The sequence below is a fragment of the Fusarium musae genome, chromosome 3 (genome assembly GCF_019915245.1).
Source record: "Fusarium musae strain F31 chromosome 3, whole genome shotgun sequence".
Taxonomy (NCBI): Eukaryota; Fungi; Ascomycota; class Sordariomycetes; order Hypocreales; family Nectriaceae; genus Fusarium; species Fusarium musae.
The window spans coordinates 1,555,024-1,570,592 of record NC_058389.1 but is presented as its reverse complement, the minus strand read 5'-3'; the positions used below and the strand labels follow the sequence as shown (position 1 = coordinate 1,570,592).

The following is a 15,569-nucleotide window of genomic DNA, read 5'->3' as shown; positions in this document are numbered from 1 at the left end:
TGATACTCCATACTCCATGCCATAACCATGGTCCATATTGATACCCCGTTGCACTGCGTTGACGTGCCACCCTCGATGCCTCAGCTGTGATCTCGGAGTGTTTGAGGTGCGGGTTGGATCGAGGATTTGGGTCAAGAACGGAGAGGAGGGAGTGACTTGGCCCTGCGGTGATGAGTGTGATTCGGTGACCCCTATGCTTTCACGGCCCGACATGCCATATCGTTTCCAAGAGGATGGATCATGGATGGGTAGATCTCCCATGCGTAACAGGGAACACGACCTTGTGTCGCATCTTCATGAGGTGCCCACAGCCTTGCAGACGATCCAAGCCTGAGGGCGTTGCTGTTCAGCACTCCGTAATTGATGTTTAGATACTATAGTCTGTGGATGCAAGATGGAGTCTTATGTGCACCGTTATTGTAATGAGGCCATCAGTGGCGGTCTCATTGCAACCACCGCAAGAAAGGGAGACTCCAAGGTGATATGTATGACAGTTACACAAGGCGAATGCTGACTTAGTGGACATGCAATGCATACGCAGTTGTTCCCTCAAAACGATGCCATTATGTCATGCAAAGACGGTGAAGAGCAGATGTAACGGTTCCCTGACTCGAAGCGAAACCCAGGAACTCCCTGTTTGGTACCCGCCGTTGCAGTGCCATTGCGGGTGGGCAATGGAGCGACTGTCCTCCTGCACTCCGTACTATCTCTGTCTCTTTTTGCCGCCGAGGGGCCGCAAGATGAGACGCAACAAGCAATGAAATCACATTACCAGTGGAAGATCTCAGGGGGCGAAAAACGAAAAGCCGCAGACACAGAGAGAGGAGAGACAAGACTTGATCAGAACGGGAACGGAGTATCAATCAAATTTGGGAAGAACCCGGCAGTTGAGTAGAGTTGGCCCCTGCGTAGGTAAGCGAGGGCGTTGTGATGACCACGATACATTTGGCATGGTTTGTACTGGATGATTCTTGATGTGAGTGGGATCGTGTGAGGTTGGGGATGGAGAATGATAGATTACACAGGACGGACTAACATCGGCAAACCTGACCGACTGACTCTGATATGTCCCTTTTCACCTACTGCTTTTAGCAACAAAGTTCAAGACACGAGTTAGCCGAAGAGATTGGAAATGGATCAATTCGATGTGATGTGATGTGATGCGATACGATGCAAATACGTAGTTGACAAGGTACCTTAGGGATAGCCCGTCCATATGTCGTCCGGACTATAGACGGTGCAAAGTGTAGAAGCGTCAGGTCATGATCTCAGAGAGGCTACCGAAGAATCAAATTGCAATATCAGAACCCATCAGCAATAGTATGTAATAAAAGCAAAGACCATAAACAAACACGGACAGCATCACGAGTCTGGAATCTTGGAGAGTTTCAACAGGCTTGATCCTGATAAAACCTCGTGCTATTACAATGGATGTCATCCATGCCCTGGCTCCTTTGCCCGTTTTTGGAACCAGGCTAAGGTACGGCAGTGACGGAGGAGGGAGGGGTGCGCATGCTCGTAGCGTGCCCTCTCAGTGTCTGTGTGATTTCAGGGTAGAACCCCTGCTGGGAGATCCCCGCCCCGCGCCGCCGGGCCACACACCCCGTGTAACGGGCGTTTGCTTGCTGTTGTGCCCCCTCTGGGGTTTAGCGCGAGGGCGCTAAGATGAAGATGCAGACAGCGAGACACCCTTGAAATCTGGCTACTGTGGAAGCGCGCCCTCGGGGCCGGGGGTCAGCGAATCGGAGGTGTGCGGCTATCATCAAACGTCTGGGCGTCAATCCTCACCCTCGGGAACTCTTAATAATGAACCATCCATCGATGAGGTGGTACTGGGCTGTAGGCGGGCACTGGCAGGTTGTGGTGATGCAGGGAATTTTATATGGATGCCTGGCTGATATCTGAGAATACCCATGCGATACATCTTATACCACTGTTTCGTCCCATTCGTATCCCGTACCTCCCTGGTATATTTCGTCGATTAATTCTGAGCCAATCTCCAAGCAATAGATCTCATCCATCCCATTGCTATGGTCCTCTAGCAAGCATCACCCCGGGAACAAGACCATGTCTTGCGATCATTTTCCCCCTTCCAAACGATCCAACGTCTTTCTTTCTTCTTTCCTTTGCATTTCTTTCCCTGCGCCCGCCCGCCCGCTATTTCTTAACCGTCACAGATGGATCCAGAAGTTCCCCGCTCAAGGGGAAGAAAAACGTGGCCCTGATGGGATCCCCCCTTGAATGAATTGAATGACTGAATGAAGCTGACAACGCCGCTTCTTTGAGATGAACTGGGTACCTACCTAGGTACCCTGGACCACAGTCAAAGCATAGAAGCATGAAAGAAGAAAATGTCCGAGGTTCTCTGTGATTTCCTTTTTGCAAGTTTGTGGACGTGCTTGAGTTTATGCAATTACGGGTTTCCCGTCGTATTGTCAATCTAAAGCGTTGAAGATTGTCTGTGACACGACACGACATGACACGTGCGTGCGTGCGTGTGCGCATTGAAGCCCAAAGCAAAGCTTTGAGGCTATCGCAAGGTCAGCCGAAAAGGAATTGATCACTTCAGCCTCCCCGAGCCCAGCCCGTGGACTAAACTCTAGCTTGATCAAATTCCCGTGCTAAAGATACAGCATCATCCGGTGTCATGGTCCTGCTTCTGGTCTGTGCCGTTTTCCTGGCTGACTGCGACGTCCCTTCAATTCACTGACCTCCGGCTCTCACACGCACTAACTGATTAGCATGTTTTTTGTACCTCAAGGCTCAAGGTACTTTACCTTAGTGATGGGACAGAAAAGAAAGCCATGCTAGACTAACGGATCTGCACCATGCTTTGTTAGGAATCCTCCTCGTGGCCGTGGCCCCTTGATTAAATCCAGCCCGGTTCAATTCAATTCAACTCCCCCAGCCCAAAGCCCCGAGGTCATTGTCGAGTTATTTCCTCCGATGCTAGTCAATCAGTATCACCCGCTTGTCTCAGGCGAGATGGCCTATCGCGTTGTGTCCGAGGTAACACTACGGAGGGTAAGGTACAGTAGCTTATTTGTTTTTTCTCCCACCGAAGATCGCCATTAATTGTGCATGACTATAGCCTTTTCCGGTTACATTCACAATTGCAACTCTGCAAACATACATACGGAGCATGCACTGTATGTACAGTTAGGTATATATGTACATACAGCAAGGCATTCATTCAATGCTGCTCATTTCGCTCTTTTGCAATGTTCTTTATTAATGCTGCAATCTTGAGTACGTATCCGTACTAATAATAATTTACCGAGCACCACAAAGAAGAAGAACGGATGTGTAGTCGATCATTCAAGCCCTTGTCCCAGTCCATCAAATACCTTGCCCTTGCCCCTGTCACAACTCACAAGGCCAAGACCAAGTCAACAGTCGGTTTCTCTCCAAAAGTCGACTACTAATTAAGTCAACTCTCACACACAGACCATAAAAGACACGAGGCAGGCGGAGTAACAACCCGAATCGTCCGCCCAGCCCTGACATGAGCATGAGCATGAGCATGAGCAACATCAACAGAAGCAGCAGAAGGTGAGGGAACCCCAGGTTTAGCATATTCCTACCTTTCCCTTCCTTACCTAGCTGCTTCCATTGGGTACCCTACCCCCTAAGGTACCCATTGCATGCCTCTTTTGGGTGCCTCTTCTCTCCATGTTCATATCCCCCGATGACTTCCTTCCATTCTTGTCCAAGCTACCCAACTTGTCATCGATGACAAAGGGGCCCGGTCCCTCGGGTAGGCACCTTTTTTTTCTCTTTGGTTTATTTTCGCTCTGTACATAACTCACCCAGATATTACAGGGATCCTCCAGGCTCTTGTTAGATGATGTCGCAGTAGATAATTCCATTTCTTTCTCAAAAACGTCGTATAATCGTCTTGCACGAGTCAACGACGTCACTTCGCTCAAGAAGATGGATCCCTCTGAGACCCCATTCATGCTTCCAAGGTCCTTGAAAATGGAGTCAATGATTAAATGAATGACCAAAAATGCACTGAACAGCAGAATAGGTATTGCCATTCATTCATTAGCTGATGTTACAGTTGCAGTTGCAGGGAAATCTTCTCGTCATCACTGCAGCGGTCAAAACCTTCTCAGACCAATCAAGATCCACTCATCTCGTGGTGTCTCGTCTCACCCGCAAAAGCAAAGCAACATGTTACCAGTAGCATATAACAGTGGTACCTTTGAACGTGCGACTAACAGACAGACAGAGAACTTAACAAGAAGAAGCAGAATAATAATAATAATAATAATAATAACAATAGCACATGCTCAAATTTAACCGTTGCCTGTCATGCCATGCATGTCCTTCCTTCTTTTGTCTGGTCGCCTCATCCATGTCTATCAGCCGATTCCATCTTTGATGGTCCAAGCTGCGCACTCCTCACCTTCTAGTTAGTATCATGGTTCTCCCCGTTTCGGCCACTTCTCCTAATGTCCCTATTGGTCGGCGTACGTGAACATCGGTAGAGCATTAGACCGAATTAATTTGCTTGGTTGCTACATACTCCTTCACTTTTCATGTCTGCATGACTCCAAATTCACATCTTCATGTCGGGCAACGATTGTGCTTTGGTATTGTAATATTTTAATATTCATGGCTCCATAGCCTGCCTCCCTGGTCTTGCCTTAGGCGTACCGTATCCGCCTCTCGCTATCTCCACCGACTCTCATTAGTCGATCTCTTCGCGTACCGATAAAAGAACATACAGTAGTAAACTTAACGCCGTGCACGATGCTTCGCTAGGTTCTCCAAGCCAGTTTCCACCTCTGCGCCGTCTAATGACCATAGCTGCCTCCCAAGAAAGTAACAGACAGTATCCGCCAGAGGAATACAATAATAACATAACACAATACACCAGACTTCCAGTAATACAGACCAGCTTCGAGAAGAGAATGTAGCTTTTCCTCCCTCCGACTTTTCCCCAGTTAACCGCGACGCCAAGCCGGGAAATCCTTAGACATGGGTCTAACCAGGATTTCCATCCCAATAACAAGTGAAAAGGACCGGATCCATCCATCCAGGTCTTGTTGCAATAATCCTCGTTCCATGAGGCATAATCGTCTCGAGCTTCCTTCGGCTATCATCCCTCTTCGTAGAACCATCTCGTCGTCCGACACATATATCCCTCAACCCCGAATCACAGATCCATTAAATTCGAAGCTATGACAGCCCCTCTCATGACGTTTCATGTTGCTGCGTACGCTGAAAGCCTTGCCACATCCGGCATGGGGACATTTGAAGGGCTTCTCTCCGGTATGTGAGTGACTGTGGATTCGGAGACTGCTGGGCCTGCTAAAGGCTTTGTTGCAAGTCGGGCAAATATACCGATCCTGGCTTTGCGGGAATGCAGCCGCTCCAGTTGGGTTAAGGTAGTGATGGTGCTGCCACGGGTTGGCTCCCGAGGGAGCAGGTGCCGGCATGCTCACTGGTGGGGGATAAGCTTGTGGGAGAGGGCGCTGGTAGTAAGGGTTCATCTCTTGAGGCTGGACAGCAGGAGGCACCGGTGCCGTCTGGTAATAAGCGCCCACTGGTGCTGGGTTGGCGTAAACCGTGGGGTGAGCTTGCTGAGGGTAAGGGGCCGTTGCTGGAGGTGTTGCTCGAGGAATAGCTGTTACTGATGCCTGACGCTGTGCATCGGCTTCTAGAGGTGGTGTGGTCTCGTAGTAGTATGGTCTTGGTGCTGAGCTTGAATACGCCTGGTTGGATGATTTCCTTGTGGGGGAGCTGTAGCCTTCGAAAGATGCATCTGTGCTCATAGGTGGTGTAGGAGGAAGCCCACGATGCGATGACTTAGCCCATTCAGATCCAGCTCGGCTGTGGCCGTGTGAAGGTGGAGGAACTATGAAATTGTGAGCGAGCCGCCCTCGTGGTCATCATGAAGACGACTTACCTTCAAAGCGAGGAGAATGTTGCCGTGAGGTTGGCGAGGACTCACTCGTGGGTGAGCCAGCATCGGCCAAACCCAAGAGGTTCGAGATTGAGGGTAGAGAGCACTTTTGTTCCTCCATTGGGGGCGAAGGAGGTTGATACTGGCCGCGTCGACTAAAAAAGTGTGTTTCTTGTTGATTGTATTGGTTAGGCATGAAAGATCCAGCTGCTGTATGCATTTGCGGGCGGTCTCGGGATTAATCAGGATTTGCTGGTATAGGTAATCAAAACAGTCAAGTCAAGTAGCCAGTATTAAGGCAGTAGCGTGTCTGACGAATATCGGTGATATTATGGGTGGGAAATGGAAAAGCACTGGTGAATATTAATGGATGAGCCTTTTGTACTGCCAAAGTCGTATTCGGTGGGAAGAGTTCTTAGAAGCTCATGCTAGATGCGAAATAGTCGGGGACTTGGGAACTTAAGTAAGTCCTTGGTGTGGGAAAAGGAACCTGTCAAAGGGTGGAGGAGACCCGTCTATCAGATCTGAGGACTGTAGACTTGTTTTGATGCGCCTACGCCCCCTTCAAAAGGGCCCTCCAAGCGCAACTGTCACAAAATTGGGAGTGGAGCCCTACCGGTGCTCAAATCCTGGGACTCAAGGGAAATCGTTGGCAACTGGACAGGGTCGCAAAGGAGACGATAGGCAAGGGCAAGGGCTGAAGGATGCTGACGGGAGGTTCCCTGATGCCGCTCGATGGGTCTAACCTCTTGAGTTTGTGTTGAGCATCTGCCCCGGCAGTGACGTCCCCACTCGTGAAGGACATGTTGTGACGACTCTGATGGTGATCTTGAGCAAGGGAGGGGCGGTTTGCATGTCTGTCTGGGTCAAGAGGGAGTGTGTGTAGTGTGGGATACCGAGGTACGTACACACATATACACTCGCATCTCTAAGTTAGCGCTCGGCGTATGGGTGTGAGTGAGATCCACGAGTGTGTGTGCTAGAATGCTTGGCCATGCGCCAGGATATCCGTGATCGCCCCGTGGTCAAACGGTCGATAGGCCGGCTGGCTGGCAGGTGGCGGTACGTACATACAGCACCATCTGTATCAGTATCAGTCGCTGTAAATCGCTATCCCTGCCCTGCTCCCTAAGCATGGCTTTCGTGGGGTCTCATTTGCCTGTGTCGATGCCATCGAAGACATGTCCCCTGGCTCTAACGACCGTGCCCTTTCCCGCTCCTAAACCTCTGCCTGCCCGCCCTCAGGCTCACTCACACTCATCTCAATGGATCGTGCATTAAGTTCGCCGAACAAGGTGGTAGTGTTTGTGCGTGGTGGCCTTAGCCCCAAATCAACCAAAAGCTGCTCTCCGGCGCCGGGAGTTCCACGCGCCCGGCCGAGATGGGGTGTATACCTAACCTGGAACCTTGAGCCAAGCGTGCCATCCCGGCCGCCGCGCTGCATCGAGTTCCGGACCACCGTTTCCTTATTCGGTGTCAGAACCGTTCCTAGTGCTCAACTCTCGTTCCATCCTGGTTTCGTCGCTGTGGCCTGTATTTGTGTGTACATACATACTCAACAAGCCTCTGAAGCTTCCAATAGCTTACCCCAGAGCTGATCCGGCGCCCGCTCTCGATTTTGATGGACAGGCGGCGAGACAAGATCGGTCCAGATAAATTATTTTGGTACAACGTAATGCAACGTCTTGCGTGTCCATGATGAAATCTTCAGATGCTGAACTTTAGATCGTATCCGGGGCCTCTGGGTTCTCTGCGTGATCTGCTCCCATTTTCGTAATTTGCCGGTTCAAGGCTCGATTGCCAAAATACAGCATTCATTCCATATGTTCATTGGTTCTCACACAGAAGCGTTTCAACCCGTGGCAGAAAACCCCCTTTCACGCAGTTAATTTGTGCCGGCCGCGTTGTTTACTAACGATGTGAAATAGGAATTGGACACTAGCTTTTAACGAAAAGAACAAGCTTGTGTTTTCATGTTCGATTTGGGTACTTCCGAGATCTCGAACCAAGTTCAAATGATTTGCGCGACAACGAGCAGCGGCGTACCGGCAGTGCAATGATGTCGTCGTATTGGTGCGACTGGTGTTCGTTCGGGCATCAGCCACGCTCCTAGCGACCTTTTCGTTTTCACCTGTGTCGTCACTGGCTAAGCAGGCTAATTTGGATGATCGTCGTTTTAGCGGGCGCCTCCCCTTCCTCGCTTGCACTGGTGGGATTTCTTGGCGTAGGGTTCAGGAGGTGGGTGTGCAGTCGACAGTGATCGACCAAGCTTCTTCATGAGGAGGGACAGGGGCATGAAGCCAAGCGTTCGGTGCCCTGCCCTGCCCTGCCTGGTCGACTTCTCCAAGCAATTGGTTCGAAGCAACCAACAAGCTTCCCAGCTCGCGAGTCATGGGAGTAGCATCGTGCTAAGTCCGTACAAGCACATAGTAACGCAGTACGTATCCAATCCCTGACTCTAGAAAGCTGGCCTTGTCAAGTGTTTCAGCTGGATTCTAAACCTTGGGTCATCAACAGACAGACCCGTCGCTATGAAAAATATCGGCTCGGGTTGTGGACGTCAAATGTTTTCTCCAAGGGGGAGCACATCTACCTAGGCTTGGCAAGTGATGTTGAGACAAAATAGGATAAGCCATCCAGGACGGCGCGTGTCAAACTTTAAGCGACAACACGTGCCAAGTCCCTTTTGATTGCTTTTTGCCGTGCCATAGTAGCCACGCTTCCGTCAGCCACAGCTGTATCGAGTCATAATTGTATGATGAAGCTTCATACCAAAATGTACTCTCACGCATTCGTCCACAACTCCGCTTAATAGTGTCACCCAGGTTATTGTTTGGGAACAAACGTGTTCCTATCAAGCTGATCGCTGAAGTGCAGAGACACTCGAAGGGTCGGGCTCGTGAATCCTCACATGCCTTTCTCGTATTGGTCCTGTTACGACACAATCCTAGGATGAAATGCGTGATGTGACAGGCGTGGTGATTTTGCTTTGCGTCCCATCTGTACTCTGCACCCTCGATCGTTTTTACTTCGTCCCTAGTCCGAGATGATCTAGATGATCTATCTCAGATTTGTATGTAGTTCTCCGGGAGTCCCAGAACCCAGTGGACGATACTCCGTAGTTAGTTGAGATATGCTGATCTTGGCTGCCCAGGGATCTGCTTAACTGTTCGTTCTGTCAGTTACTTGGCCGATGAAACGCATATGCGATGGGCCTTCCCTAAGCGCATGAAGACCCTGTCGATGTCATCGTTAGTCTTCGCAGTATTGGATATTTATTAGTATACCGAACTCAGGCTACAACAACACTTATCTGCACAGCGACGGCAATTCTGAGGCACAGTCGGCTTAGCCGTCAGTGGCCTGGCCTGTGTGGGATGTGGGATAGCCCAATGATCAGTGGGGTGGTTGTCTGCCAACTTTTGATTCTCCAGATGAAGTGCACGAACTTGTGCTCCGTAATGACCTGTGGAGTTTCAACTCCCAGGCGGCGGATACTGCATAACCCAAAGCTTCAAATAGCTGTTTGAACAGACATATATTCTCAGAGGCAGCAGCTACGATTGCATAAACACAGAAATATAGCGAGAATTGCGGTGTCGGCATAACTTAGACAGTGACGTAACAGCTGAAACACTTTTTGTTACTGATGTGGTCGGTTTAAAAACAGCCACAAGGCGCTCTAGTTTCTGGGTAGTGAGCAGATGATCGCAACAGAAGGTTGTCGAAAGTCACACAGCCAGTTTGCCAGCGGAAGAACATGACAACGGGTTCACCGGACTAAGTATTTGGGATCTAAGTCAATACGTTCGCGGTTAGCCTTGTCTTGCATCGAAACACTACCGAGTGGGAGTAATGTAAATGAATCCACCTTGATCCTTATTCCAAGTGCAATCAGTAGGTTGATCGGCCAAAGACCAGAAGAACCGCTGTAGGGACTAGAAAGGGGCTTTGGGGCGCATTCGGCATTTGCTTGGTGAGCCCAAGGGAGCTATTAATCGACGGGTAGTATGAGCAGACCAGCGCATTAGTTTCACATGAACGTGCACAGGACACACGGATTACGTATATACCGAAATTAGCTTGGGTACCAGCCGACCGGCAAGCAAAGCGGGATGATGAAGTTGGTGGAATCTGGTTCGATTATGGGAGACTTGATTGGTGAGATTCTAGCCAAGGTTGCTAGGGTCACTTCCAGAATTCGTCGGTAGGAGAACAAGGTTTTTGGCTTGAAGAAAATCTGTCGATCGGGAAATTCAGCTCACTGCCCTGCCACGCGCTGCCCTGCCGTGCCGAGAGATGCTAGGTTCAAGAGAGTCAATGTTGGCGACGAAGAAAAGGATTCAATTTGGAGGGGACTTCCAGGAGGAGAAGGGAAAAGTGATTGATTACCTCAGCCTGAGACACGGGCATTAGCTGATGTGATTGTGAGATGTGATGCGACGCAATGCAATGCAAGGGAGTTTATTAGCATTGGACCGGACTGTGGAAAGTGCCCCGTGAGGATAGGGTATTGAATCATGGAAATGCATTAGACAGTCAGTTCTTTCCCATTATCATCAACACCACCACCGCCCGAAAGAGATGCTTGCAGAAATGCCGCTCTCAGTGGATCAAAGTAGGAGCCCTGGCAGTGGAGGTTGGCGCTGGTACTTGACAGCCACCACACCTCGCCTACAATGCTTAAGGACAGCGTTGTCGGCACATGTCTTAACCGGACGTTAAGCGAACTTACGCCCTGAAACGTCTAGAGGGATAGAGTAAGCGTGGTACGGGGAATATAATGGAATGGAATTAAATAGGCTTATTAATTGTCTTAGTTGACGGTCTTATGAATGACACCTGCGGCTCGGGTTCGCTTTCGCATGATGCGAAAAAGAGACCAGTACCTAGGTATGTTAGTAGTTTGTTTACTGAGTGATTAGTCAGATCTTGTCTCAAAGACTGAGGTGGCTTACACCTACCTCATCAAAACTCATTTGGGGATGTTCCTTGGAGAAGGAAGGACACAGATAGCTACTACAGAGTCAACCCAGGCAGTTGCAAATGGATGCTCGGGACACAATCAACACGGACCTCAAAGCAGCCTCACAGTTAGTTGATCAATCATGGCATGCGCTACGATGCTGCCTGAACTCAGCCGCATGATTCAGGATTGTCCGAGCCTTGAAAATCATGTGCCTCGCTCTCTGCCTCGTCCGCTGACCTACCTACCTATCCAAGTCAGCAGAATACCTAAGCACCACTCAGCCACTATCGAGATCGCTAAACACCATCGTACTTTTCCGATCAACGTATAGCAAGCCTCAACGTCTATCTGGGCAAAGAGGAATTGCATGGCATCGCAAAATATGACCAAAATGCGCAACCACTCATGAACTCGTTCGCATCAACAACCCTGACGGATATTTCCGAGATGTTATTGGTCAGTGCCCCCCAAAGATCAACCAGACATCTCGTTTGGGACCTCCATCCCACGAGGATTTCCCAGTGATCTTCACAGATGGCGGCGATCAGCAGGGGATACCCTTGCCTCGTTATCCCAGGGCGCTGGCCACGCGAGATGTGGATTAGACTTGATTTGGAGTTGGGGGCTGCACACCCTGGCGCATCCCCGTCCGCCTTACCTCCACTCGTCATGGTGGCCTGATTTTAATCTCTTGCGTCTCAGTTAGACTTGGACAAAGGTGGAAGTTCTGCTTTCTGTCCTGCTCTAGCCTCCCCCAATACACGCGGGCGCGTCTTTGGGGTTGAGGCTTAACAGGACTCACAGCTAACAGCACTAAAGTGTCACCGGCTTTAGCACTGCGCTCCAAGGCTTCGGTTAGGCTTCTGGTTTCTGGCATCTGAACAGGCTGCGCTAGCACGACTGCCGAGGTTGATTAATCACGGGCCAACAATGCGAGACCCCTTCCAACTCAAAGTACTGTACATTCTATCTCAGTCTGCGTGTGCCTGCTAGCCATGGTCAGATATGATGACAGAGCTATGGATACATAAATACGTTAATCACATCACCTACAGCGCTTGGCGTTCCTGACTTGGCCCTGTTGCTTGCTTGCTTGCTCGCACGCAAGGCGAAGTCAGAAATGAACTACGCCTCTCATCCGCATCCTCCGACCTTGCTGGAACCCTCACGATGCTCGGCTTCATCCACTTTACTAACTCCATTCTGGCGAGCAGAATCCCGATTCTAGAATAGATTCATTTCCTGTACAACGGCTTATTCCGTTTTGGACTTTTGTTATGGCTGGCGTTGCGGCTACAGGACGTGCTCTCACCATCTGCCAGCTTTTGATCCCTTGCCCGAGAGTCTGGCGCCCCTAACCTCGTCGACCGTTATTCCCCCCCACACCACGACAAGATTGCCTGTTCGGGTAACTCTGGTCCGTGTCAAAGGAAACTTGATCGACTTCGTCTCATGTTATAAAGCGCAACATAAGCCTTTCTCTCCAAGGGTCTCCATGAACGGAACTTCCCGTCATGTACTCTGTCTCTTCTCAAATCAGTCCATCGCCTAAAGGATCGTCGGGACGTCATACCCTTAACCCAGCTTTGCTGACTCGGGATCTGTCGAAGAAGAGCCTCCGGTTCTTGTCCTTGGATGCACGACTGGCTGGCGTGGTGATTCGTTCTTGAGCGAGTGAGTGTCAAGGACTGGTCCTGTCAACTTCATGGATTGACCAAATGGGGACATTGCATTAGGCTCTTCTGAGCTCTCTCGTTTGAGAATAGTCACTTCCAACTGGTCCAGTTGTTGCCCTTGCTGCCAATCCCCAAATGCTCAAACTCGGGCCGTTGAGCTTACCATAGCATCACTAGCGGGCGTGCAGCATGCTGTGATCTCGTTTGCCGCAGGATCAGGATCAGTTCAGGGGGTGACCCAGAGAAACGTTTGGGGGATACCATTCGTCTTCCACGTCATCTCCCATACCGAGAAACCTCACTGCGTTGCTGTCAAGAGTAAACAGGTTCGATTGCAACCTCATATACGCCAGTTTCAGCCCATGGCTATTTGTATTTATGTCGTTCAAACCCCATGTCTCCTTTCAACTACCTCTAGTAAAGATGTACAAGGACTATCACGCGAGTCTTGCAAAAGACCAAAATCCTTCTAGTGAAATGTCGTTCAAAGGATCTGCAAGCAATCTTGAGGATTCGCCGAGAACATGTCCTCCTTCTCAAGTAGGACATCGCAAAATTAATGCTGTGGGTTGCGAGAAGAGTCATGCGCCTGTTGCAATCAAGTCGAGTTCGACGGCTAAATAGGATTACGGCCCGTTGTGTCGTAGGGAGGAAAGATCGCGTGGAGATGGTTGTCCGACTACCTGATCTTGATGCCAACCATCTCACAAGATGTGCAATTGATCACCCACACGCGAAAAGGCGATGTTTCCACTGTGGTTTGGGATGATCTCCGGATGCACCACTGTGGCGGAGACACGTTAACTCTGCCAGGCTCAACAGGGCAACTCAAAAGGGCGGCAAGGGACGATCATGGGGGTAGAGCCACCCCGAAATTCAGTACATACTGTCACATTTCAGATACCTCCTTGCTGACACCAACAAGTCTTGGGGGTATAGCCAGTCGACAACACCGTTGCAGTCTTGTTGGACCGAATCTCGATGCTGGCATCCCAAATCCCAATGATGCGCACCCTCAGCAGCCACTCGATAGTCTCAACGCAACATCGATACCAGGGAGCTCTACGAGTTTTGTTGCTGAGCTATTTCTGTACGAAAACTGTTTCAAGCACCCCAGTTGCTAATAGTAAGCGCTTTGGAGGAACCCGTTGCTGGAGATCGCTTGCGACCGACATATAACCCTGTTCGATATTAGCTAAACCCACCAACAACCTAGGGCGGTGTTGTTTCACAAGACTGCGACCACAGTAGGTATTCGTACTTTTGACTACAATCTACCATCGTCCATGATACACAAAGTGAAAAACATGCACTATCAGACTCGGAATAAGTTGGTGTACGATCAGCGGATGTCGGTCCTGGCCCCCGATGTGTTTCATTGGAAACAGCTAAAACAGCTATAGCAACAGCCTTATCACTTCAGTTGCTGACGCCTCAATTCATCAAAGGGAGAACATCAGTTTGGCGCTTGCCACGGTCCGTTAACGGGATTCTTCCGGGACCGTTGAATGTGCCCCCTTGCTTATGACTGGGATTATTTCCATGTGGCTTACCACGCTGTTTGTGACTATCAGTCAAAACCTTTCCGCGAAAAACATGGTCTTGAGACAATGCAATCTTGACAAACGTGATGAAAACTGTTTGCCAGCCACCTCATGGCAGGGCGTGGCAAACATCTGTGGAGTGCAATCCAAAGACAACTCCAGTGGCATGTGGTGATGGAGAACGGAATGGTATTAAACGGATGCAACGTCTTGACACATGTTAGCGCCGACTGCTATTCATAGCTGTAGATCGTCACAGCCATGGCTTGAATGCATTCCGAAGATGTTTGCCTATGACTGGAGCCGAAGTCATATTCGATGCTGAGAGGAAACAAGTCATGCTTGGAGGGCGATTGGTACCCCGATGAGAAAATTTCGAATCTCCCATGTTCGAGTCTAAGCCTTGAATTAGGTTTACTTTTGTTGGCCATGTTGCTCCCTGTTCGTATGCGGTTGCTTGCCCCCATCGTACGACCGTTTCATATTGCTTTTTCTCGATGTATCTCTATGTGGTACATAACTAATTCCAGGGACGAAGAAAGACAAAGTCTGTCAGAGGTGGTAAGAAGAAAAACATTGACAATGAGAGGATCAGTGACGAGCTGCAGCAAATGGAACAGCACATTCCACAAAATAAGTGCCAGTACGGAGTTTACGGACAGGTCATTGTGGAGGATGTACAATATTGCTTTTTACCGGCCTCGGGAGTTGGTTGATATGATACATACATGACTTCTGCACAACCAACCGCACGCATTGACCTTCGTACATACACATACATAAACGTTTATGTGTGTGTTTGTTTCCGTCAATGGGTCGGGCCTTATGCCGGTGGCCGTGCCCTACCGATCGATAGTCCCAGCTCTTGTGTGTGGTTTGCTCCCTCGGCGTGCTGCATGTCTCAGATATCACATGGAGCTGTGAGGGAGAGAAAGGGCGGGGATAGCTTTAGCCGCCGTTGGCTAGTCGCCATTATTCCCCTTGAGACTACCAACGTAGATCCCGAATGACCTGTAAGTTTTGAAAAGTGCTATGATATAGCCCCCCCAGACGTTACAGCACATATACCAACCTACACTAATGCACCTTGTGTCTTATGCGAGGTTAAGGACAAGCAAATGAACACGAGTCGAGACTTTGGCCCAAGGCACTAAGAAGCCACCGAGTCAAGATTCAAGACGCAGCTGGCTGACCTCACTCTAAATCATCGATGCGTGTGGCCAGAGACAAACACTCTAATCAGTCAATATTTCACGTTCCTCTCAGGTTTCATATCGGGTCACTCATAACTGGCCAAGGTGGAGAAACACAAGCGCTGTATTGGGCGACCAGCTCGTCGACTTAGACAAGGTAGCTTGAAGTCTATCTCTGGAGTAACCTCTTGGTAATTACCGTCCCCAGCAATGCTAGTGAAACGTCCATCATCGATAGCCTCCGCCGTAGCTGGTAACTAACATGCTGCAACT

General features: G+C 49.7%; 1 protein-coding gene across 1 annotated transcript; it reads right to left on the bottom strand.

Annotated features, from left to right (window-relative positions):
- Window positions 1–5,153: 5,153 nt before the first annotated feature.
- On the bottom strand, window positions 5,154–6,035 carry J7337_003956 (uncharacterized protein; the record flags this gene model as incomplete). The annotated part of the gene is made up of 2 exons (XM_044821662.1): window positions 5,154–5,866; window positions 5,918–6,035. 2 exons carry the CDS (start codon window positions 6,033–6,035, stop codon window positions 5,154–5,156), a joined length of 831 nt encoding a protein of 276 aa, XP_044682995.1.
- Window positions 6,036–15,569: the final 9,534 nt, after the last annotated feature.